General features: G+C 39.6%; 1 protein-coding gene across 1 annotated transcript; it reads right to left on the reverse strand.

Moving 5' to 3' along the window:
- Window positions 1-4693: 4693 nt before the first annotated feature.
- On the reverse strand, window positions 4694-16420 carry dipk1b (divergent protein kinase domain 1B). The gene is made up of 5 exons (XM_050053634.1): window positions 15648-16420; window positions 13260-13394; window positions 8047-8154; window positions 6219-6395; window positions 4694-6134 (listed from the first exon to the last, which is right to left on the reverse strand). The coding sequence occupies exons 1-5, from the start codon at window positions 15711-15713 to the stop codon at window positions 5322-5324; spliced, it is 1299 nt and encodes a 432-aa protein (XP_049909591.1). The 5' UTR covers window positions 15714-16420; the 3' UTR covers window positions 4694-5321.
- Window positions 16421-27338: the final 10918 nt, after the last annotated feature.

Raw genomic sequence — 27338 nt, forward strand, 5'->3', positions numbered from 1 at the left:
TACAGCAATGATATCAGAAACTGAAATAAGCATATTGATACCACATCAGACAAATTCCAGTATTGCGTGTTTATTGATCTTTTGATTTTAGAAGAGCATTGTGAGCAATGAAATAGGGTGATCCTGTACTATTTACCTTTTCAATAGGTATCTGCTTAGATGTAGCTTTTGTTTCCGACAGCACTTGAAGGCAATAAGAGGATGCCATGTTTCAGTGGCTGTGTCCCCCTAATAGGGACTGTTCGTTACTTGTCTGAGGACGGGTGGTGGCTAGGGTGTGACTTCGTTTTTTATTTCATTTCGACCCTCCCCAAAGCCACAAATATTTTCCCTTGAGCACAAGCAGAGAATTCATGACATTCCCTTCAACACAAAACAGTTATTAGGTTTTTAAAACTTAGCATTTGATGTTTAAAAGTTAAAAGTTGAGGATGAAATGCTGGAGCTGAATAAAAGCATCAGGTTTTATTCATACTAGTTAGATGTTACAAATGGTTTATTTTAGGCCAAACTGTAAATGAGACACGGAATAAGTGATTTTAATGAAATATCAGTATTTTAAGCTCAGATTTGGTTATGTTTTTTTTCTGACAGAAGGATTAGTCGCACATTATGTGTCGAAGGACTATATTTGAAAATCTAATGATAGTTTATGTTTTTTTTACAGTCTCTGGCTGTGGTAAAATGTGTTATCAATACAGTGGCATGCAAAAGTTTGGGCACCCCTGGTCAAAATTTTGTTTACTGTGAGTAGTTAAGTAAGTAGAAGATGAACTGATCTTCAAAAGGCATGAAGTTAAAGATGACACATTTCTTCAATATTTTAATTACTTTTTTAATTTCAATCTTTTTCCAGTTTCAAAATAACAAAAAAAGAAAAGGGCATGGAGCAAAAGTTTGGGCACCCTGTATTATCAATGCTTAATAGCACCCCCTTGGCAGGTATCAGGCTTCTTAACACTTTTTGTAACCATTTAAGAGTCTTTCAGTTCTTGTTTGGGAGATTTTCACCAACTCTTCTTTGCAAAGGCTTCTAGTTCTGTGAGAGTCTTATATGCACAGCTCTTTTGAGGTCTATCCACAGATTTTTAATGATGTTCAGGACAGGGGACTGTAAGGTCCATGGCAAAACCTTCAGCTTGCGCCTCTTGAGGAAGTTCATTGTGGAATTTGAGGTGTGTTTAGGATCATTGTCCTGTTGTAGAAGCGATCCTCTCTTCATCTTCAGCTTTTTTACAGATGGTGTGATGTTTGCCTCCAGAGTTTGCAGGAATTTAACTGAATCCATTCTTCCCTCTACCTGTGAAATGTTCCCCGTGCCACTGACTGCAGCACAAGCCCAAAGCATGATCAAACCACTTCCACGTTTAACAGTTGAACAGGTGTCCTAATGAAATTCTATATCCTTTTTTCTCCGAAAAAAACCTTTGCTTACTGCATCCAGAAAGTTCTATTTTAACTTCATCAGTCCACAGGACTTGTTTCCAAAAAGCATTAGGCTTGTTTAGATGTTCCTTTGCAAACTTCTGACACTGAATTCTGTGTTGAGGACACAGGAAAGGTTTTCTTCTGATGACTCGTACGTGAGGGTCATATTTGTACAGTTGCCACTGCACAGTAAAACATTGCACCACCACTCTGGAGTCTGCTAAATCTTTCCTGCAGGTCTTTTGCAGTCAAACAGGGCTTTTGATTTGCCTTTCAAACTATTCCACAAGCAGCTGTCTCTGAAAGTTTTCTCAGTCTTCCAGACCTAAACTTGACCAGCACAGTTCCTCTTAACTGCCTTTTTTTTTGTCATTTTGCCATTTTTTTTTTTACCAGGTTCAGCTTCTCTTTTATCTTATAACTAAGAGGGGCAGATCAAAGCCCACATCTGTAGCTAACTTATCAGTTTGGACATATGATGCCTGATTTATTTCTTATCATTTCTTTATTTAAACTCTTAAATTCAAATAAACAGCAGACAGCGCTATCAAGTTATTTCTTAATCAGGATTTGTTGTGGACTTTCTACGTTTATAACATCTTGAGTATATCCTTTCTCAGTCAGTGTACTGTCTCCATACCATGTTTGATCTATTGACCTTTATTTATTTTTCACTGACCTTTATTGATTTTTGCAGAGAATACATTCTTAAAAAGGAGCACAGAAGAGAGATCCTGAAACCATCTGCAGATGAATCTCCTTCACCTGCATCTAGTGTGTCCAGCACATCCTCTATGTCCTTCACGGTATCACCTCCCCATGAGGTGAGACTGAGAACAGAGTGTCTTTAGTCAGGATTCCCGGTTGTCAGGAGAGCGTGGGTCTAACTGCTGAGGAAAAAAACACAAGACCAGTACCATCACCACCACATGGAGAGAGTTAAGGCATTCTGGGTATCATCAGTCAAGATTCCCCATCAGAAAGATACAAGATCTGCACAGCCAGTACTCCCACTTATCAAACAGAAAGCTCCTCTACAAGTTTCAAACCAGGACAGGACCACAGAGCACCTTGCCTAATGGCAGACAATGCAATGCCTACGGTAGACGAGGCACTGTCCTAGAGGGCACAGATAACACATTTGTCTGAGGTGTTGCGTAAGTCCTCTACACATACTTGCCCTCATCTAGCACATACTGACCATACTAGGGCTGGCACGATATCAGATTTTCACAACACTATTATCATGGACAAAAGAGTACATGATAAAAACATTATCGTGGTATCTACGTAAAATCAGAGGAAAGAAAATAATGCTTTCAGTCAAATTCATCTTTAACTTTGTCAGTTGTGCCTTTTGTCTCTTTTTTTCCCAATGAATTACCCTCAAATCAGGGTATAGGGAGGTGGAAAGAGAGACTGTAACCATAGCTATACTAAAAAAAAAAGCAATCACACTCATTGGAAAGTGAAAAGGCAACCAGATGGTGTTGGGGGAGGAAGACAAAGTGAGAATGGAAAGAAGCCGAAATGAATGAAAAGGTGCTACACAATATTATCATATGTGTATTATTAACATGATATCAATATTTCATTTTTCAATATCACTGTACGGTGAACTTCAGTCTCACTCTGCACATTAATTAAATGAACAATTCAGTGTCTCTGACACTGCATTACTCTTGCCGATATGTTCATTCATTCATTTAACGTAATCCCTTATCCTGTTGAAGGGTTGTGGAGGGCTGGAGCCTATCCCAGCTGACACTGAGTGAGAGGCAGGGTACACCCTGGACAGGTCGCCAGACTATCACAGGGCTGACACATAGAGACTGGCAACCATTCATGCTCACATTCACACCTACGGACAATTTAGAGACACCAATGAACCCAGCCTGCATGTCTTAAGACTGTGGGAGGAAGCCGGAGTACCCACAGAAAACCCATGCTGACACGGGGAGAACATGGAAACTCTACATAGGAGGGTTCCTGGTTCGAACCCCAGGTTTGGGGAGCAATGCTAACCACTGCACCACTGCAGAAGATAACGCATTCACAAGAATGTGACTGACCAAGAGAAAACTCGAAAACTTAAAGGGATAGTGCACCCAAAAATGAAAATTCAGCCATTATCTACTCACCCATATGCCGAGGGAGGCTCAGGTGAAGTTTTAGAGTCTTCACATCCTTTACGGAGATCCCAGGGGAGAGGAGGTAGCAACACAACTCCACCTAATAGAGGCTGACGGCGCCCCAGATTCAAACGTCCAAAAACACATAATTGAAACCACAAAATATCTCCATACTGCTCATCCGTAGTGATCCAAGTGTCCTGAAGCCCCGACATAAAAAGCTGTTTGGAAAAATGTCATTTGAACTCTGTTTTTAGCCTCATTGTAGCCTGCAGCTCTAACTGCCTCTCTGTGCACCGGGCTCACTTGTGTGTGTTCTTGCGCAAGACCGTGAGACATGGGCACCGCCTCCATGTGTGTTCACGCGAGCGCGCACACGTGAGCTGGGTGCACAGAGAAGCAGTCAGAGCTACAGGCTACGATGAGGCTAAAAACAGAGTTCAAGTGACGTTTTTCCAAACAACTTTTTATGTCGGAGCTTCAGGACACTTGGATCACTACGGACGAGCAGTATGGAGATACTTTGTTTATTTGGTTTTATATGTGTTTTTGGACGTTTGAATCTGGGGCGCCGACAGCCTCCATTACGTGGAGTTGTGTTGCTACCTCCTCTCCCCTGGGATCTCCACAAGGGATGTGAAGACTCTAAAACTTCACCTGAGCCTCCCTCACTATATGGGTGAGTAAATAAAGGCTGAATTTTCATTTTTGGGTGCACTATCCCTTTAATGCCTCTGGCCACAGCTGTCACTGGCGCAGAGCATAAAACAATCCTTATTGTGAAAGTGCAATATGAAATTCTCTTACAAATAGCCCCTTTCTCAGTATATAATATGTAAGAGTATATTCAGAGGGAGTTTTCATACCAACTTGCTACAGAAAATGAAATATTCTGGTCATTGTAGACGCAAAAGCAAACTAAAAACAAGATGGTTTTGGTGCCCTAAATCAAATAATCATTCTTTCAAAATGAATTACCACAATAAGTTCTTCTTGTCCGTCAGTAAAGCTGATTATGTTTCCACAGTATCTCAGAGAACATCTGACTGGCTTCTCCAATGTTTGACTCCTTCTGCACTGACTCCAGCTACAGTTCAGATGAATGCAAGAGTAGTTGAGAATCAGTTGTTTGAACCAATTTCCTTTTATTGATGGATTAGAAGTTCATTCATGTTTAATCATGTCTGATCATCATTTACAACTCCAGTCTGTTCAGGCTGATTTAAATACATTATCAATATCAGATCAGTACCAGGAGGGACATTTTAGTGCTACTGTATATGCATTATTTGTGTCTTCTGCTTCACGTGAAGATTCATTTATACACAGGAAACAACAAAGTTCCACCAATATTTACAGTTGTACAAAAACTATCACGCCATGTCGAATTTGACATTCTGCCTCAGTTGGGATAGTCAAAAGAGTATACTATGAAACTATTTTAAAAACTAAGTTTACTCACAGGTTATTTTACAAATAAAGTTATAGGCAGTGCCCTGAGAATATTATGTCTAAACAGATGAATGTGCTTCTGAAAATAATGCATTGGAAAACAAAAGAATAAAATAAAGTTTCCTCCATCTGCTGTTTATATTGTATATTCACAGTTTCTTGTTATTCACAGTCAATGTAGAGTGAAATACATCAATAATCACCATCCTCTAGAACATTTGGCAAAGCTTCATAAGCAAAAACTACTCCTGTTCATATAATAATTCACTCATTATGCAGAGGAACAGGTCGAGTAATCTCAGCCTGTTTTCAAGAGTACTGAGTGTTAGAAATTTTCTTCCACAGTAATGTCTTCAGATTGTTAAGGACTAGTGAGTGGTGCACCTCCATCTGGCTTGCCAGACCGCTGAGTGTCACACAGGTGCGTAGCTGCTTTTCCAGATCCCCACGGAGGTCTGAAGGGGCTCCAAAGAGCAGAAAATCCTGCAACAGTACACACATCTTCGCGAGATTGGGCTGTACAACCTCAGTGTTACACTGCTTCACCAGTCGATCGCAGGTGGCCGTGCAGTCCCGGCCATAAGTACAGTCTGCGTTAGTCTCACATCGTCGTCCCCTCAAAAATCCCCGCACGACTGCCTCAGATGCCACGCTGCGCAGGTTAGCCATCTTGCAGTCGTACTTTGCATTGTAGCCCACGTGGCGAGGACTGGCATCGCATATGAGGAAACTTCCATAGGAGCCGTGGAAGACCTCTTCCACAAACTCCAGCAGGCCGATGGTGATGCGAGCCCTGCGGGGCCAGGCTGGTGCCAGCCAGTGGTTCAGGCTGGAGCTCAAGGCCTCTGGAACCAGAGCCTGCAGGTAATGAGGCACCTCTATCCTGTAGAGGGAGCTGTGACCCACACGTTCTGTCACATACAAGTCTCCACAGAAACCTAGCAGCTTGGGGGTGTGCTCCTTTTCCTGCAGCGCCACCATCAGGAGGAACTCATTGATCTGGAGAAGTGCCCAGATGGACTTGGCCTCTGCTAAAGACACTTTGCCATCCTGGTTGACATCAGCTAGTGTAATGACCCTGTCCACCAAGGTACTCAAAGATGGCTGCTCACCAAGGTTAGCCTGCAAGAAGGAGAAATTATACGGTGACATATATATTATTATATACATTATAATATATTATATGGTATAACTGCTGAAAAGGACCTTGAGGAAACTGTGCAGCATCTCTTTAAATTCATCCATAGAGGTTCCACGAGTGGGTTTGTCAAATAAGCTCATCTCCTGTCGCAGTACAGAGTCTGGAGCGCCATCGATCTTCACTGGGTCCTCGATACCACACTTGATCACAACAGGTCTCTCCTTCCACAGTCCGCTGTACACCTGTGAGTAAAAAAATGTGACAATAATAAGAGCTGAACTGTCTATAGGATTGTTTTTTCACACTGATGTATCATTAGCTGCTATACAAATGAGCATAAAACTAACCTTTTCAGATGGAAGTAAAACATGCAGTTAACCTGTCACGTCTAATTCTAAATGTAGTCAAAACAGTTTGCCAGTGTTCCAAACATCTGACGTATGTATTTTCTATATATTTTTTTATAAGCCCTACACTTGGGTTTTGTTTTCCTCCAGGATGACACAGTGGGGGATATAACTATTAAACACGTCAACATTTTTTCACTAAACATATTTCCAATGCAGCATTTCACATGAAATTTAGACCAGACATTGCTATAAACTCAATAAAACTACACAGATTAAAAGTTCAGTGTGTTGGATTTAGGAGAATATATATTGGCAGACATGGAATATTATATAATAAGTATGTTTTCCTTAATGTATAATTACCTGCAAATTTGTGTTTTTGTTACTTTACAATGAGCTGTTTATGTCTGCACAGGGAGCAGGTCCTCGTCTATGGAGATTGCCATGTTACACCGCCATGTTTTTTTCCCCAGAATGGACAAACTGAACACTGGCTCTAGATGACACCATTCACATTTTTGTGTCGGCCACTATAGTTAGAAGCCCTTCTGCAGTGAGAGCTTGAAAAAACACTGTTTTTTAAATGTGCTGCTTTATTTATACTGGTTTGTTTGTTTGATTTGATTATCTGCAGATAATTTGGCTCCCGATAAAGTAAGTAAGTTAAGTAAGTAAGTTAAGTTGCCAGACGAAAAAAAAGTGAGCACACATTAGCAGGTGCCTCTGACATGCAGAACAGCATTGGAGAACTTTTGATTTGTAGCGTAAAACTGCTTTATTCAGTGTTTTTATCAGTTTAAATCCCCGGCTTTGCTTATTTAGGAGAGGAGGACACCTCTGCGGATAATTTGGTTAGCAGGTTAGCTAACAGGTGCTGAGCTAGCAGTCCTTCTGCAATGCACCGAGCGATGTTGAAGAAATTAGAAACATTAATTTCTGGAAGCATCTTGAAGGCGGCATTGTAAAAAGCTTCACCAAGCATTAAAAACATCTTAGTTAGCATGTAAAATATATTTCTCTTGTGTTATTCCACTTTATTGCACATAACTTTATTTACGGATTTAAATGGTACAATTTTTAGTTGTGTGGAGTTAAAATCAATGCCTGTTCCAAATTTCATGTGAATTGCTGCATTGGAAATATGTTTAATGATAATAATTTTCACGTGTTGCATACTGATTTATCCCACTGTAATTAGCAGAAAACACACAAAAATCTTTGTTTCAAACTAAATTGTAAATGGATGAGGCACTTCATTTCTTTTAGAAACATTCCCTAATTAAATGAGAATATCATATTAACATTATATTAACTGTTTTAAGGAATATGTGTGTGGGGGTGATACTGCTTTGATATTGAAAGGCCTTAAGGGTATACTTATGTTTTAAAATAATAAATAAAACCTGTGCCACTGTTTTGAATATTCTAAATGTAGAAAATGCTTGTGTTTCTGCTTATCATTGACATAAACGCAAAGTGTGCCTGGTTTGAAAGTGTTTTATTCAGCCAGAAATTCTTCAGTGTGCGCGTGTGTTTATTTTACCTGATGTGTCGAGGAGGTGGACATGCAGCGCTGCAGGGTTAAAGTTCTCTGATCACACAGTGCCTTGCAGGATGAGCCTGATATTATGCCCCTTCTGTAGTGATCACACTGCAAAAGCAAACAGGAAATGCACTACCTTAAACAGAGGAAACATTCAGGTTGATCCCCCTTAAGTGTCTCATCCTCTTGCAAAACTGAATCCAACATTTAAACAAAGAGTATTTTAAGATTTCTGCTTTCTTCATTTAAATATGCACGCTTATGGTCCATTATATGTGGTCAAAAACCAGAGTATGCACTGAAGAACAGCTTCATTTAGGTGCTTTTATACAGCATGTACGTAGCACTACCATTGTCAGCAATTTAACTAGTATACAAATCCAGCAAAGCTAGATGTAGACACTGTGATTGAGTTTCGTCAGCAACCAACTTAGCTAGTAAGATGACTATAAATATACATGAATGATCCAATGGATCTGAATGCATTTAAAATATCAACACACTTGAATACACTGCTATCTGATTTCCTGTAATGTGATGCGATGATTATAGGTTTGTGAGTGCTTACAAGGATAAAAATCCAATAGGTACACAGTGATGCACTCACAGAGTATCAGATAGCAATAACATCCTATTTGGAGTCTTATTTATTGATATAAAACATGCACAGCAGTCAAATTCAGGTATTAATAGCCTTTGCTTCTGTTAAAGTCCAAATGAAACGGCATTCGAGAGCATCTATATTTGGTATGGTGACGTATGTCCGAGTGAGGATAAGTGGGCGGAATATAGATGGATGTATAAACAGAGCTGGATACAGTGTGGCCCCGTTTAGTCCTTTGAAAGTTGCTCAGTGGTGCATAAAGCCAAAAAGTTTGACTTCTCAGGTGTAAAATTAACCGCATCTTCTGCATTATTGTGCCCATAGAACAAATGCACTAGAGACTTCGCTGGCCAAGCAGCTAACTTCCAGTTTAGCCCTCCGCTAACCTGGGATAAAATGATTTAAACTTGCTGCTCCTCTGGACTTTCTACATCTTATCGGACCAAATGGATCAAATCCAAGAAGTAAAACAGGTCATTTTGCGGGGGTTGTGATGCTCCAAAGTAAGATATGCATAGATACAGACGTCACTTTCCCAATGTAAGTTTATGGGATATAGTGTTTTTGGGCCCAATGGCATTATGTGACAGACCTGGAAGATGTTTTGGGCCTTGGATATAACATTGGCAGGAATTTGATTGGCTGTGTCATAACAATCACTATGTTTACATGCACACCAGTATTTTACTATTATTCCAAATATGGCAATATCCTGGATTTGATGCGGGTCATGTAAACAGCATATTCCATATAGATATTCCAGGGAGTTAATTGGGCCTTTTTTCCCCCAAATTTAGCATTTCCTCAAAGTGAAAAAATTCCAGCCAGGGGGCTTGTAACCACGGCATTTTGGGGAAATGAAGACACAACTACGTAGCATTCTGTTGCTAGCTAGCTAACTTAATCTTAGCTCTGTGCAGCTGAAAATTGAAAATTGATTGATGGGTGGATGTCATGATATTGTTGGATGAAATTGTTTGGTACTAGCTTATGTAAGCACAAAACATACTTTGTTTCACAGGAAGAAAACATGATTGGAGTTTACTATAATAATACAAAGAAACTGACTTTTTAAAAAAATATTGTTAATTAGGTTCACAATATAGGCATTTTCATTTCATTTTTACTTTGACAGCAACTTTTAAAAATGTCTCTTATAGTGCCATTCTGGTTAGAAAGTGGTCATAGTCTCATGTCGGCACCGTATGATGAATATGAAGCTATGCTAGCAGCCGGTTAGCTTAGCTTTGCATACAGACTGGACACTGGAAGAAGAAGTTAGCCTGGCTCTTTCCAAAGGTAACAAAATATGCCTACCAGCACCTTGACAATGCACAATCTAACATGTCATGTAAAAACAAACATTGGGTTAACAGCAGGCTCTTTGCCCGACTATTTCTTGGCCGGGCAAAGTGGCTCTATAGAGTCTTGTCATCACCGTCATGTTGCCAGGACGCTCCAGAATTTCAGCTCTGCTAAGCTAACCTACTGCTAACCATAGTTTGTGACAGTAGTAGTGATCATTTCATCTAACGCCCGGCAATAAAGCGAATAAGTGTATTTCCATAAATGTCAAATAATTCCTTTAAGATCTTTCATGGATGTGTGGTCAGCTAAATGAATGTATTCCCATGATACCACTGTTCTTACTCATGTAGATTACTCATTGTAGTTTGCACTGTGTAAACCCTGAGGCAGTATGGAGTAGTCTAATGGCGTACATCCAATGTGCACGCCTCTTTGCCATGTGAGGCCACAAAAACAGCACAGAACATGACCGTCATGCACTATGCACCTCTGAGCTGGCACAAATCCTCACATATCTACTGACACACCACCACACTGCTCCTCTCCTCCCAGTTCAGAGGGGTCATGTTTCTGATATGTCACCAAAATACAAAGCAGCAAATGGAAAATCAAAAACCTTTGTGCGCCCTACAAAAATCCAACCTCATTAGCACTAATTCTAGTGGCATGAAATGTGTATTTATTACATGTCTAATACTGAGGTACAACAACTTGTACAAACCGTACACAGGCTCACACACTGATGTGCAGAGCTGGTTATTTGTTGTGATGAGGTTACATCATTGATCTTTCATTGTGCATCAATTACTCTGAGTGATTTTCCCCTTAATCGCCATTTTGTTCCTTGGTGACTCATTAAATGTCAACGCCTGCTCTGTTCTCAACAGCCATACGCTCTGCAAACAGCTGGCCACAGCAGGAGAGCTGTTAAGCTATAGCGCTGAAGGCCATGTATGAAGGAAGAGGCCAGCCCAAGCAGCCCCCAGCTGTCCCTCCTCTTCTTCAAAAGACAGTCCTCTGTCCAGTTGTCCTGCCATGTTTCCCTTTGTTTTTGATTCTTGCCATTTATTTAGGTGTCCAAACATTTCACTTCAGCCGCAGGTACATTTTTGTCATTGTTTTGCAAGTCACAAGTAAGTCGCAAGTCTTTGCGTTGAAGTCAAGACAGGCAAGTCTCAAGTCAAAAATGACTAGTCCCAAGTCCTAAACTTTGATTTTCAAGTCCTTAACAAATCATAATGCGCTCTCCACCAAATGTAATGCCAATATTAAATTTACCAAATCATAAATGTTTTCTAAAATTTGCATTTATTTGTTTCAACAAGTTTGTTAAGAAGTTACTTAGCTTTTGAGCTAACGTTAGCTAAGCTTTAGCTTGCTAACTATGTCAATATTAGCTTCCACTTACTGTTCTTTGTGCAATTTCAAAGGTTTAACAAAATTGGAAGTTGTTGCGTTTTGATCTGTAATTTTCGACCTGCACACTGTTGACCACCGTGTAGTGTTTGTATGTGAACGAAATTATCTTTGGTATCATGCCTGTGGATATTCTCATTTATACAGGTCATAGTTATCTCAAGGCAATTGAATCGAACGCAACTGGACTTGGTTTTGTCTTAGAAGACGTTTCACCTCTTATCCAAAAGGCTTCATCAGTTCATGCTTGTCTGACTAGGCTGAAACTAGTCTGACAAACTGGTGTGGAAACAACCCAGGTATTTAACCTCTGGGGAGGTCTTCACAAGACCAATGATGTCACTGGTTTGTTAGTGCTCCAATGGTGTGTCAACAACGGTCGTTGAAACTCCTGCTGCAGCGGTGGTCGTTGGAGTCGTTAGAGTCACATGGGGCCATTTGTGAACGACTATTGTTTTTAGAGGTTAAGTTGTTAAACCTTCTGGGCAAGGATGAAAGGACAGCATTATAGGTGGGGGATAGGTGGTGTCGTAGACCTCCTCCTCTATTGAGAGATGTTTTTTCCAATGTCACATAGATGGCTTCTTTTACACCTCTTTCAAACCATCTGTCTTCCCTGTCCAAAATGTGCACATTGCTGTCTTCGAAGGAGTGTACTTTCTCCTTGAGGTGTAAATAGACAGCTGAGTCTTGCCCTGACAAGTTAGCTCTTCTGTGATGGGCCATGCGTTTGTTTAGTGGTTGTTTTGTTTCACCAATGTAGGAATGCCCAGACTTGTACATTGGTGAAACAGAACAACCACAACCACACCAGTTTGTCAGACTAGTTCCAGCCTAGTCAGACAAGCATGAACTGATGAAGCCTCTTGGATAAGAGGTGAAACGTCTTCTAAGACAAAACTAAGTCCAGTTGCGTTCGATTCAATTGCCTTGAGATATCTTTGGTATCATTTTTTCAATCGGCATTGGGTCTTCGTAGTTCTCCCCTGCAACTTGACTAGATGCTGTCAGACCGGTTTGAACAAAGTGGATGTGAGGAAATAAGTGCTGACTTAACGCAAGTGTATTCAGAAAATTGGGGAGCTGAAGTGATTTGTGGCACACTTTTTAAAGAACATACTTTGTAATCTTTGGGCTTGAGGGAAGGTATCAAGTTTTATCAAGTCGAAAGGCTCAAGTCCAAGTAAAATCACAAGTCATTGGTTTTAAAGGCCAAGTCAAGTTGCAGTCGAGTCTAAAGTTCTATGTAGCCTTTATTTTTCTGTTTCTGCATTAGGACTATCTGCAGTTGTGTGACAAAGCTAGAGCAATAATAAATAAGCTAGTTTCAAATCCACCCAAAGCATAGTAAAAATATTAGAAAATGTGCAATGTGAGTATATATAACCATAGCACATAAAACCAGTTTGTTTTTCACCCAGAAACTCATAAAACATGCAGCATTGCATTCTTTTTTTTCTTGGCTCAAAACAAATCTGTACTGACTAGAATTTGTTCAAACAGGTTTTCCCCCTGCATCTCCACAACATTTAACAAACATCATATCTGTACCGCCTAAATTATTTTTGCTCATACTGGCCTGTAATGCACTTGTTATATGGATCTTACATTTAACCATACCAGTGTGAAAGATCCCACATAAACCAATCCAATAACATAATATTTAATCAGTGAGGAAGTATGATTACTGTCAGAGATGGTTACTTATTTTTGCACTGGGGGTTTGCATTCAATTTGTTGTGCATGTACATTGACAATGAAGATATTGTATTCTATTCCAATATGTAGAATGTGACAACATGATGCCTCCTGGCAACCTCCTGACCAACATCACACTGATAAAGTAATGACACAGGCTGTCACTGCACTGAGAGAATATACTTACAATGACCATGTGGCACACATGCCCACGGCAGAGTTCAGAGTAAGACGCATACTGCATGTAGATGACCCAGCTGGCGATGAGGATGCCCAGCCATGCCAGGAGAAGGTACTTCACCTTAATGGCTGGGAGACGACTCTTTGGAGGGAAGAAGGAGAAGAGAGACATGACAGCTGATCATAAAATTGGCCTTCACCACAATGATTTAAAGACCAGCTGTGCACCTGACTTCAGGGTGAAACCAAAATATCTGATATGTAGTGGTGAAATAGGCATTCTTAAAGGTCCAGTGTGTAGGATTGATGGAGGGTATATTGGCAGAAATGGAAAATAATATCATAAGCATGTTTTCTTCAGTGTATAATCACCTGAAAATGTGTTTATGTGACCTGAATGAATGAACCTTTTATCTACAAAGGGAGCAGGTCCTCCGCCATGTTCAAAAGTCTTTTTTTTTTTTTAATGTGTAACTATTTTATTTGGTGTTTTTACTGATTTAAATCACCTGGTTGTTTTGGAGAAGAAGATGCCTCTGTGGATAATTCAGCTTACAGTAAAGATTAAAAGTCTATATCTTAAGTTATCAGGGAAAAAAAGGTGACCACATATTTGCAAGTGCTGGACCAGCAGCCCATCTGCAACATTCCAAACAATGTAGGAGAAACACTGATTTGTAATGTGAAACTGATTTTCATGGATTTTACCAGTTTTAATCACTTGGTCTGTCTGTTTCAGAGAGGAAGAGACCTCTGAGGATAACTTGGCTCCCAGTTAAAGCCTCCTGAACAATGAACACTTTAGGAATTCTAACTGGGAAAGGTTTCAGTTGGTTGTAGTCCACAATGCTCACCGTTAGATGCCACTAAACCCCCCTAAATCTTACACACTGTTCCTTTAAACAAAAGTAGCAGCACATTAAAAATATCCCATTACAAGTAAAAGCCGTGCTTTCAAAATCCCTCTAACAAAAAAAAATAGCCTTCAGCAAAATGTACTTCCATACAAAAGTAAAAGTACTCCTGCTGCAAAAAATAGCCCCTGTGTCTGATATATTACCATCATTATACTGTTAGTACTGATGCAGAGTATTTCAGTGTTACAGCTGGTCCTGAGGGAGCTAGTTTCAACCACTTTTGTAACAAAGTATAGTCCAGCGTTTTTTTACATGGGCGTCAACTAGCCCTCCTGAGGGTGAAAAGATAGAATACATAAATCTAAGGGAGTTTGAGATTTTAAATGGGATATCAAAGAAGGGGAAAAAACAAAGCTCTGTTACACAAATTTTATTGTTTTGGAATTTTCTCAAATCTTTGCTTAAAAATTGGCGAATTTTATCTCTAAATGAAATCATCTAAGAAGTCTAGAAGAAGAATGCCTCTTGTTAGACTGCTAGGCATATGATACATGACAAACTCCAAAAAGATACAGATTTTCTGTTGTTGTTGTTGTTGTTGTTGTCATTGTTGCTGTTGTTGCTGTAAGGGGTCGTAAAAAAAAACTACAAAAAGCTGGAAACCACTGATTTAAATTTCTAAAATGCACTGTATTTTATTTAGATTTCTTCTTGTTTTTTATGAAAAACCATCTGAAAAGCATGAGTGCATCATAAGACAATGGGCCCCTGGGCACGGATATGCAAATGGCCCCACTACCTCTTCTACACTGCAGCAAGACACACACACTTCCTTGTGGTTTTGCATCTTTTTCAGTTGTTGTCTTTGGTCTTCCTTTAGTTGTTATACAGCTTTTTGTGACGCTGTGTCTCTCTGAGGTAATTTTGTCTTTTTAGTCATTTTGTGTCATTGTGGTAATGTTGCTAATTTTTGTAGTTATTCCGTGTCTCTTTGCAGTTCCTTTGCATCTCTTTCTAGCGTTTTTGTGTCTCTCTGTGGTCATTTTTGAGTCTCTTCCTGGTCGGTAATTTGAGAGACACTTTGCAAATGAATGCCAGGGGCCTCCTTACACCTTGGCCCCAGGGCCTGTGCCCTGTAGGCCTATTCTGTAATCCTCTGATGCTGAAAAGTAACTCCAGCTTTAAAATAAATGGAGGGTCCACAGTAATAACTGCCTGTAAAATTCAGTGAAGTGGAGGCATAATGTAGCTTGAAATGGACACATTCAAACAAAGGAGCACCTGGATAAAAGCACTGAGTTACTTTTCAGCACTGAGGCCAACACAAGACTAAATGAATGAACAGCTGGTCACTTGACCTCAGGACAACACAAAGATAGCCTTTTGTTGGTTCACCCTCTTATTCTCTCTTTTATTGTTTTCTTATGGGCAGGATGCAGATATTGCCTTGGTATAGTTTGTCATGCATGCAGGTAATTTGCTGTGTGGACCCTATTGTGGCAACAAAGGCGGACTGAAATGATGCTGTCCATACATACCTGCAGACCTTTGGACAGAGGGCAAAACAGCACCATATGGACCAGTCTCCGCACAGCCCTCGGCATTATGAGCGACTCTGGAGGAGGAGGCAGCGCAGCGAGAAACCAGGGATCCCTATCTGATCACATCGTTACGGCAAACCTACGCCATGAGTCGCAAATAACCAAAACCCGCGTCTAATTATTACGCGCAGCAGCCATAATAATTCCCTCAGCTTGTCTTCTGCTGCAGCAACGACACGGAGCTGACACAACAAGAGATGTGACCTGATGGTGTCGTGATCCTATTTTTCAACACAAATCATCCGCCGGAGACAGAAATGATCAGGAGTGCGTCCTTGAAATTGAGCAATTTCACATTTCAGCTCCATATGGGCCAGAAAATCTCCGCTGCTCCAGCCCTGGATTAAAGAGCTCCCTCTCTGGACGCAGCCGCCATCACCAGCATATGCGATTAATATAAAAGCATCTTCTTCTGTTATCTCATCAGATTAAACTGGACAAAAATGTGACACAGAAATAAGCAGCGGGTTTCCCGATGAGCACACAACCTCTGTTTCCCAGCGACTCACCACTGCGCTCCTTTAAAGGCAAAGATGCGGGATCTCAGCTGTGAGATGTTTTTATACCGCCGACATAAATCTCGCCTGTTTCCTGTCATTCTCCCTGAGAGGACACAACACAAGTCAACAGCACAGCCTGCTATATGGCTATAACACTCACCTCTTAAAGTCAGAACTGTGGAAAGGATAAACACGTGACACCAAGACAGTAATTATGATATTTTGGGGGACACATGGGAACACCCCCCTCTTTATATTGATAAAAAAAATATTTATTTACATTTGTTGTCTGAAATAATCAGTTGCAAATATGACCATAAAGCCAGGGGCGCTGTAGAGGGGGGACGATCACTCAGGGCCCCACAAAAAGCCTGGGATGAAAAGTTTCATTTTATGTGTATTCTTTTTTTAATTTCCAAGTAATTAATGCCACAACTGAATTAAAACTGGCTGCAAAAATTAGCTGAAAGACTGAACTTTATATCAAAAATAGTGGAAGCTCTTTGAGGGCGCTCTCACCCCTTAATATGGGAAAGATGAGCCCCATCTCACTCCGAAATTGTCGAAATCCGGCGCTTGGGCAGGAACTTGCAGCATCAGAAACCAATAAAAAGGTGTCCTTTAATGTTGGCATGACACACGGCTGGTTGCTGCTATAGTTTAATGGCGCCAGGCAGCGTCAGGGGGAAACATGGTGGGACAAGGATGAAAGTTAATGCAGCAAAAGTCCAACTGGGGCAGGCAGGAGAGGTGGTGGATGTGTCTGACATTCACCTGAGAGAGCCACGTTTGTGTCCCGTAAAATTCTAAAGCCAAACCCTGTCCCGTTTTCCTACACCTAACCACATGCTTTTGCTGCCTAAACCCAACCATGTGTGTTTCATTCACAGTGTTGTACCAATGTAGTGCATTTATTTTGAAAGGAACTGTATGCGGCAGTAGCTCAGCCCATAGGGACTTGGGTTGGGAACCGGAGGGTCTCCTGTTCAAGTCCCCATCCGGACTAAAATATAGAGCGTGGACTGGTGGCTGGAGAGGTGCCAGTTCACCTCCTGGACACTGCCGACTTGCCCCTGAGCAAAGCACCGAATCCCCCAACCACTCAGAGCGCCTGTCATGGGCAGCCCACTCTGACATCTCTCCACTTAGTGCATGTATAGGTCCAGTTTGTGCATGTGTGTTTGGACCTGTGTGTAACTGACAAACAGAGCGATTAATAAAGTATATAAAATTAAATTAAAAAAATTTAAATGTAAATGGCTAATTTCCTGTGAAAACATACGTGTATTTTGAAAGAAGACGACGCATGTAACAGGCAGAACTTGACACGGTGTCCCCGAACATCAACAACCAACACACCCAGGGTACCTTGCACGCTGTGTGTTGACGCGGAAAGTCCATGACCAAACGTCAATATGTGACGAGGTCAGAGTGAGAATGTGTTGGAAAGATAGCTTGTCGATTCTTTGCACTTCACACCTCGAACAAATTGCAGTGTGCTTTGAAGCCTGATACTCTGGTCCCTTATATTATATCATATTGTACTGCATTGTATTGTATTGTATTGTATTATATTATATTAAACATATTTTGTACTTTTTAAAATGGGTTGTTTTATGTCATTATTTCTGTACTCAGGTCTCTCTGGAAAATGAGATCTCTATCTCAACAAGACTTCCCTAGTCTCTATATACAGACTCTACATTCAGTGAATGTAGAGTCTGTAGGCAAACCCCGGAGATCTTGCCTCAGGAAGAAGAGCGGAAGAGCCCTGGTTTCCGGTTGTAGGCTGTTTGTAGTCCGCGTGATATTGACCAATCACGTTTGAGCCGGCTGCAGTTGTTGCCAGGTTAAACGGTCCATGCGGTGAACTAATATAATTGGCGTCACTGCAAACTCTGAATACATGGCAATGGTTCAGCATATTTACTTATATATAAATGGAAGTCAATAAAATAAAAGTTTATTATTATTAAAGGCACAAAATGGTTTAGTCCGCCCCTACACTATTTTGGATTTGTCTTCCCAGCTGGCACCTGATCTCAATATGACATCAGAAGGACATTGGACTCTTACATCAGACAGGCAGTAAATTTTGGTTGGAATAAAATACTGGCTGATGATCATTTAAACCTAATACAACGTTGGAATTTCACATCATGTGGATGTTAACATCATGATGTTTTGCAGACGTTAGGTTTGTTCTCTAAACCCCGTGACTAAATGTCAAGATGATGTTGGCATAAGACATTTGGAAGATGTTGATGATGTTACAAAAGAGTTTTGTAACTTTACAACACAACTTAAAACCAACTAAATAGATGTCATCTGTCATCTACGTCAAACTGATGTTGGCATTAGACATTGAATTTTGGTCACAACATAAATTCAACCAAATACCAATGTCTGTGGCCAGCTGGATCTCAACGGAGCTCAAGCTGAGTGACAGCCTTTGCTGCAGACGCACTAACGTACACTATCATGTCTTTCCCCAAGAAAGGGAAACTGGGATTCCAATAAAAGAAAATAAGAAAGAAAGCAATCTGACTTTATAAAAAAAATAATCTAAAAGAAGCATGAAAGAGACATGGATCAAGAGAGAAAGCATGGGGGGCCTTAAGCATCTCAGCATAGGGCTGAGAATTTGGTGCTACGCCCCTGGGTGTTGCCATATCCCAGCAGAAGCTGTTGCTTGACTGCTGTGGGAAGGTATGAAGAATGTCAAGCACTGCAGCCTACTGAACTCTGATTCCTTACTTTAAAATTAAAAGAGTATTAAAAGTGGAAAACTAGAATAGTCATGCTACATGTGTGATTTATGTAGACGGTAGCTTTCATTTATTGCATATACATATAGTACTGTACAGCTGGACTTGCTTATGATGAATAAAGAAACGGATTTTCAACTTAAGGATTTTTCCTGAGGACGAGGGGGACCCCCTGGCAGATTTGGTCTCCCCAATGTTGACTCCATGGCTATGGCCTTGTGTGACACACATTTGGGTAAGAGTCCAGACAAAATGTAGTAAGAAGTTATCATCAGACAAGTCGAAGCATAATTAAATATGTCAATGAAGAGTTAAAACTGAGTGTAAGAAATTTGACTATAAAAATACTGAGGCTATCTAAAGACAGTGCTAGTCCAGTCTTTTCAGCTAACAGCTAGCATTCATCTTGAAACTGCACCACCTCGTGTTACCTGATGTTATATAGGCTATCTGTTGAGTTCCAGTTGAGCAGAAATGTGTCTCACTGTGCCCAGCTAAAATAAACTGTGTTTTTAATCCCCCACAATAATTTTAGGTGTAGCTCTGGGTCACTGTGCAATTCACCTCGGCAAACAGATACAGTGGAACAGCAGCCAAAACACCGACCCATCTCATGCTCCAGTTTACCCTCATTCGTGAACAAGATCCAGAGATACTTAAACTCCTTGCCCGGAGCAGTAACTCTCTCCCAGCCTAGAGGTGGTAATCCATGAAATTCAGAAAACCACAGCCTCAGACTTGGAGGTGCTGACTCTCAACCCGACTGCTTCACACTCAGCTACAAGCTGGCCCAGTGCATGCTGGCGGTCACGGTGTGATGAAGCCAACAGAACCACATCATCTGCAAAGATCGGGGATGCAAATCTGAGGTCCCCAAACCAGACCCCTTCCTCCTCCTGGCTGTGCCTCGAGATCCTGTCCATGAATATCAAAAACAGAGTTGGTGACAAGGGAGAATGTATGTATGTATGAATGTATGGATACAATGTTTTCAGTGGGCTATTGTGACTTCCATTGCAACATGCCTATTCCATCACATCAAACAAGGCAATGGAAATTACTTGTGGAAATGAAATTTGGTCACATTGTTAAAAAATCTCATGGTATGTTAGCTTGCTAATGTCAGTTTTAGCATTAGCAACAAATATACACAAAATACACATTATAAATGTTGTTTTTCTTATTATTTGTATCGTCTAAGGAAATATGAGCTGTCTGGAAATGACAGCCAATAAACATATTCTTGATTGAACAAATATTCACCTTGATTTCTTCTTATTTCAGTTCATAAAGCTATCTGTCCTTCAGCCATGTGCTCTCCTGCCACGACTGTTGCAGTGGTCACCAAGATCACCAAGAGAAGAAATAAAGAACTGATCCATCATTTCATTTTTCTACAGTCCTTGTGGTGTCAAGTAAGTGTGACTAAGAAAGACATTTTTTGTTTTTCTTAATTGTGACAGACACAAGAATTACAATAGCTGAGGAATCACCAATCACCCAATAGCCATATTGCATGAACGTTATTCCTGCAGGCTAACCTCAGTGAGCAGGCATCTTTGAGCATCTTGGTGGGAGATCAGGTTTCAGGAGAGGGAGCACAGCCCAAAGGTCTTGCACGGACTTGTATGTGACAGAACATGTGTGCCACAGCTCCCTCTACAGGCTCCAGGTGCCTCATTACCTGCAGGCTCTGGCCCCAGTGGCCTTGCTCTGGCCTCAGGATGGTGGTTAATATACCGTCCTTCGATTACAGGAAACTGCAACAATAAATATACTGTATGAAACAGTAGATAAAACCCGTTAAGGGCTCTTCCCTTAACTTATTTGTATAATTTAGCATGTACATAACTAGTTTTTAAAATAGAGCAGTCAACATCTTTCACAGAATATTCTTTTGTCTGTCCCATCAACAGAAATTCATATTGTGACCATTTGTGACACTTAATTTACAACTGCAAATGTTAGTGGAGCATTATTTCCTCTGTCCAAATATAGCTCCACCCAACACATACTTAATATAGACTGACTTAATACTGGATATATGGATTACAGTTATTTAAACTAGACTTAATTTCATTATTCAGATTAATTCACTGCACGCTGTGAATCAAATTGCTTTCTGATGTGTCAGCACAGTGACAGTGCAGAGAAAAGCATAGATATAATTCTTGTGCAAAAAGAACACAATTTTCCTCAGCTTCAGCTAAATATATCAAATTGATGAAAAGCCAAATAGCTTAACTTTTTGTTCTCCAAATAATTAGCAGGTGTATTTAAACAGCTGCTCGTGGCACAGCTTACAGTAACTCAGGCCAAGAAGCCGAGGTTCTTTTTCTCCACAGGGGAAAATTAAATAACCAATGATTTTTGGATCGCATAAGACCTAAAAACCAGAAACAGGGGCTCTTATTTTTTTATCTTTCAGTCAGCTTTTGCTGCAGAAATGAAAACTGTTGCTGGGTTATTTAATCAGCTGTAGCGAGTTGCTTTGAAAACTCCTTCTGACTTTTGTTTCCAGCTTACTCCTGTGAGACACAAAGCTCAGAAACAGCTGTATTTCCTAAGGAAAATTAAGAAGGCAACATTTCCATGCAAAGTTCTAGGTACCTTTTACAGAGGAGCTATCCATACAGACTGAAACATGACAAACTGGCATGTGCACAGCCCAGGACAGGAGGGCTGTGCAGAGGTCCTCACAACAGTGCCTATAGCATGACTCCTGATTTTGACTTGGTGGAAAGGTTCTTGAAAAATGTTCTTTTGATGATGCTCATATCAGACGTGTGCTTACTTCATTTCAAAGTCAGTGTCCCAACTCCTTTCTACTTTTGGAAAATGATGCTTCCTAACATTAGCAGGACTGTTTTGACTAGATTCAATGGATTTTTTTGTCCATAGAAAAGTTAAAAATATTGTACTAAACTTAAATGAATTGAATGAATGTGATATTCATTTTAAGGCAAAATAGTCTGGGGCTTCTTTTTCCCCTCAAAATGAATGTAATTAAGAGCTCCACTCCTGCCTCTCATCCAGGTTACTGTCTCCTCCACTGGCCTCTAACCTTCATCATAAAAAGAGAGACAAATGGGGCAGGAAATGACCTCGATGTGGGGCAGGACGTGACTCTAAAGTAATGCATAAATAAATGAAATTCTGCTTATCTCACTTGTAATTCACTGTAAGGGCTGTGAATATTAACCCGAGTGAAATTCTGCAGATTGTTGAACTGATGTTCTGCCATCTATCAAGTTCACATCTGACAGTTTCATTGAGGTGGTATTCAACATACATGAACAATTTCTATCTCTATATGTCTTTTTTTACATCTTCCTAAAGAATGACACACTTATTGATTACTTTTGTGATTATAGTACTAATTATGCAAAGTGACACATAGATGCTACCAAACAGCAATGACTGCTTTATCCATTTACTGTACGTTACCTGGGGTATCTTGCATTAGCAGTCATATAGCATCTATTGGATTTTGTAATTTAATTTGTTTTGTTGAAATTCCACAGAATGAATCAGTGAGTATGATATTTTATAGCATGAACCAGAATCCTGTCATTAATTCAGATGTAGGTATAAACTTACAAGACAAACAAAATTACAATGTCTTTAGTGTTCTCATTGCAACAGGATTTTGAAATAATTGGCAATTAAGTGAACACACTAACAAATAAATAAATAAATAGCTGTTATAATGTCAGCAAAGATGTACTGGTCAGATTGTCCCACTGTTAGTGTAGTTAAATAAAAGACATTCACTTAGATTTGACCTTTTATTGAATATCTGATCAACAAAATATCACAAAGGTATACTGCTGTCTTTACACATGCCCCAATATTGTTCAGACATGTACTGAAGCATTTATTCAAAGTGTTCAGATGCAAAACTCTCACTTTCAAACGTCTTCAATGCATACGTTATCTGTAGATGGCTCCAAATGTCCGTCCCCAAGGCTCAGGTACTACACTGTGAAGACAAATCACAATTAGGTGTTGTGTTATATTTGTTCCCAAATTCAACAATCGTTTCATATTTTACCATCTTTCAAAAAGTGATCGCTTCAAATCCCCACTGATAAAAGTATGCTTGATAAGAGCAAAGGAGGAGTTCAGTCAGCATGAATTCTCACCTTTCCAAGAAACTCTGCTGCTGCTCCGCAGGTTCATCTGGTCTATCAGAGGTGAACACAGGGCCTCTATATGGTGAAGACTTCCACTGGTAGGAAACAATCAAGGCAAAATGTTAACTGCCTTTTTGTTCTATTAATTGCCTCTTCAAAACTCCTGTTAGCTTCAAACAGATGTAATGCACATTCATTTATGTTTGCAAACCAGGACTATTTAAAAAAAAAAAAAGGGATTTATTTTATGTCAACAGTTGCAGTTAAGATTTCTAATGAATCATATTCACATGTAGATGTTGGGTTAGCCTACAAAGAAAAAATACTTTTTTAAAACAGTTCTCAAGGTGTCAAATGTGTCAGTTCATTACCAAAACATTATAACCAATCAACAAGTCAAAAGAAAACTGATTAAGTGCAGAAACAGAAATGTATTCAAGTCACTGTTCCTCAGGTTTCACTTAACGGGAATATGTCGTACTTGTGAACTGAGTATCTAAGTATCTGGCCCGGTTCCATACCCAAAGCCCACAGAACAGTGGAAATCGAGTAATCGAGAGCCAGTCACTTACTGTCTGCCCACCTGTTGCACAACAGAGACACTGCAGCCAGAGTTGCGTCTCATGGGCAAATATTAAACCTAATGTGTCCAGTTACAACGGGAATTTCAAACAAAACTGGTTACCATGTTCTGAGATGCAGTCATCTTAATATCTGATCAGCTGTTGTCATGAGGCAAATCCAGGCATCTTCTCTCTGTGCATATATCTGCATAACAAGAGCAAGAAGACAGACAAGACTGTTTACAAGTATTCCAATACAAAATCATAACCATTAGTATTTTACATACCAAAGATCATTGTCCGTTGGTCTTTTAATGTTTGGTATCATGAGACAGACCTGAAAGCCACATTTATAAATAAGAAATAAATTTACCCATATAAGGTACAATCAGCTTTAGCCAGCTGTGACTCAATTAAAAAACAAACTCATAATTCCAGTACTGCCTCTATCTTCCAACAATTGTTAAGTGAACAGTGTGTGGCATTTGGGGGGATATATTGGTAGAAATGGAATATAATATAATACACAAGTTTTCTTAAGTGTATAATCACCTGTATAAAAGTACTGTTAGAATGAACTGTTCATCTACACAGGGAGCAGGTCCTCATCCACAGAGATAGCCATGTTGCATAGCCATGTTTCTACAATAGCCCACAATGGACAAACAAAGCACTGGCTCTAGATATGGCCATTCATGTTTTTGTGTTGGCCACTGTAGTTAGAGGCCCCTCCAAGACGAGATCATCAGAAAACCCACATTTTTTTTTTTACATGAAACTGCTTCATTTAATGTTTGTACTGGCTGAAATCTCCATGTCCGTTTGTTTTGGAGAGGAAGACTCCTCTGTGCATAATTCAGCTACTGGTAAAAAATAAATAAATAACTAAATCTGAAAGTCTGGAGCTTAAGCTTTCATAGATGACAGGTGAGCAGACTTTGATGTGCCAAACAACATCAGAGAAACACTGATTTCTAACTGCTTCATTTAATCACCTGGTCCATTTCTTTTGAAGAAGAGGAGACCTCTGCGGATAGTTCAGCTCCCGGTACAAACCTCCTGAACAATGAACACTGAAATTCTAGACGTTTCAGCTGGTTGCAATCTGCAGTCCTCACTGCTGCCACTAAATCTTCCACACTGGACCTTACAATAAAAACAATGACAAAAACGTTACTGTTAATGACATTTTATTTTTTTTAGTTACGTGTTTGCATATTAAATCGATTCAGAGAAAATTAATCAACAATAGTTTTGATAATAATTTAATTTTTAAGCAATAATAACAAAGGTTTACTGGTTACAGCTTCTCAAAGGGGATTTCTGGCTTTAAAACTCTTATATGATAGTTGACTGAATGTATTTGGTTGGAATAACTTTGTTTAATCAATGAAAGGACTACCACATAGACCAGATCATTAGTTACAATCCTATTTTCATAGAGTTTGACACACCGTCTGTACTGTCAGATTATTTAACCCTCCCTTTGTCATTTACTGGAATAAAAATAGTGAAAAGTTTGTGTCCCAGTAGTTATGTGTAGACAATATTAAAAATTTCTGGGGACATTTCTCTTCATACTAAAATTAGGGTCATTATGCTACTCTTATCACTTAGCTAACAAGAGGTCCGCCTGTATGCACCTGGATGTATCTGTATTACAGGTTTGACACGACTGTCAGGACTTTCAAATGCTCAGCATGCAGCCCCACCCGTTCTCACATAGCACCAATAATCTCCTAATAACGGCTAATTTGTATGGCATTAAGCTTGTGATAATACCTCAAAAAGCACATTGAATAAAAATTAAACTCTTAATTTGGGGTGCCATCGTGAACATGACAGCTTGAAACTAAAAATAGCCTGTTGCTCACCATGTAAGGCGGGTTCCCTAAAGCAGGAAACTAAACCAAAAAACGAGAAACAACACTTAGTACAAGCATTTATCTCAAAATAAACCTCGGCTGTGATTAACATTACATAAATATTAGCACTGTAAGTTACAGCTAACGTAATTTATAGGAGTGGAAATTTGCCAGGAAGTCGCGTTCAGTTTTAAACTGTATGCAAATACTTGACTTACGTCACACGTTAAACTTGTGTTTTAACAGTACAATTTTACAACTATGGACTTCTTTAAGATATATTTTATTATAACCACTATATATATCACTCACCATTTTGTCCTTGCAGCGCTTTTCCCCTGCTGTTCACAACACGTCGATACAGGGGAACTTGTTGTCAAAGTACGGAAACGGAGAGCGACCAAACTTCATCTACTTAGCGATCTCCGCACACTGTAGAGACGTTGAGGATGTTTCACAGCATCTGGTAATAGACCAGTACCAGCTACAACAGGCTCTCTGAGGTCAGTGGTTAAAGAAGACATTTTGTACTCGAAGGTCTCTCCTGAGCTGAGACTATTTTTTTTAAAAGCAGACATTTTAACTTGTCATAGCAGGAAACGCACTTGTGAATGTAATAACAGTAATTATGGTTCAGCTCCATTCAGTGTCCCAGTGAGCTCTTCCAGTCAGCCAGCATGTTCGATATCAGGACTTCCACTAAATAGAATGCAGCTATCATTCATGTTATTAAATGCACCTGTGCTTTGTCTAGTTTGACGTGTCAAATGTCTGCCATGAAAAGGTTTTTTTTTTTTTTTTGAAATTTTGTACAGTAAATGTACCAACCTAGTAGGTAGAAATTATATTATCAAGGATTATCAAGGAATAAGATGTTGAAGAGGGTAAGCAAATAAGTAAAAAATATATATTTCCTTTTCCTCTAACTCCTAAGTTAAAAGAGCTGAACTTGAAAACTTTAAGTGAGATTTATCCAACGAATGAAATCTAAAGATTAAGATTTAATTGCCATGTGAATAACTGCGTTATATGACAGGAAATTTGAATGTTTGGAACATGTCTTTCTAGAGTGACATGGAGTGCTGACTACAGTCTACATATTGAGTTGTGACCCTTGACAGTGAAAAGTCAAATTTGGAGCTTGCGTTAAGAACATGGACTTTGTTTTGAATATTGTCTTATTATTGGGGAAGTTTTTCATACATAAATGCATATTTAAAGACAAAACCTAGTTTGAAACAATAGAAGAATGAGTTAAAACCTTTCAGTAAACCTATCAAACTTGTTGAGGACGAGAAAGCTCTTAAGTTGCATTCATTTCAAGATATGATATAGCCCTGTTATTTTATTTTGTTCTGTTTTTATCACTTTGTATCTGGTCTTGATCTTGCTCAACCAGAGACAAAAGCTCTGTGATGAGTAAGACTTGAGAACATGCCTTGTTTGTACTCAAGTTGACTGCCTTAACAGTTTTCTAATAAAGTGATGGTGCCATAAAAACAATTTTGTTGTTGGTGTTTTAACCAGGGATGTTATACAAGACAGACTTCTTGATCAGAGAACATTTCAGTCAGTTAGATCAGGTCACTCTTAAGTTCAGCTGAGAATCTGACTAATTGAACTAAGTGAAATTGAACTAAGTGGCTTTGTATTTTATGAAACTAAGACACTACCAGGTATTTCTATAGGAGCAAAAGTCACAATTCAAACCATTCATGACAACTCTTCATTTTAAAAGAATCATAAACAGTGGCCTGAATTAAACATTTACAGGATGAACAGAATTATATTCCTAA

This window comes from Epinephelus moara, chromosome 9 (assembly GCF_006386435.1).
Source record: "Epinephelus moara isolate mb chromosome 9, YSFRI_EMoa_1.0, whole genome shotgun sequence".
NCBI lineage: Eukaryota > Metazoa > Chordata > Actinopteri > Perciformes > Serranidae > Epinephelus > Epinephelus moara.

What these genes read in the sequence shown, in the direction of transcription:
- dipk1b (XM_050053634.1), bottom strand. Translation starts at nt 15,713, where the DNA reads ATGCCGAGGGCTGTGCGGAGACTGGTCCATATGGTGCTGTTTTGCCCT. An exon ending in CCACCTCCTCGACACATCAG is followed by an intron (nt 6,396 to 8,046) that starts GTAAAATAAACA and finishes TTTTACTCACAG; the next exon opens with GTGTACAGCGGACTGTGGAA. An exon ending in TGCTGCACAGTTTCCTCAAG is followed by an intron (nt 6,135 to 6,218) that starts GTCCTTTTCAGC and finishes TCCTTCTTGCAG; the next exon opens with GCTAACCTTGGTGAGCAGCC.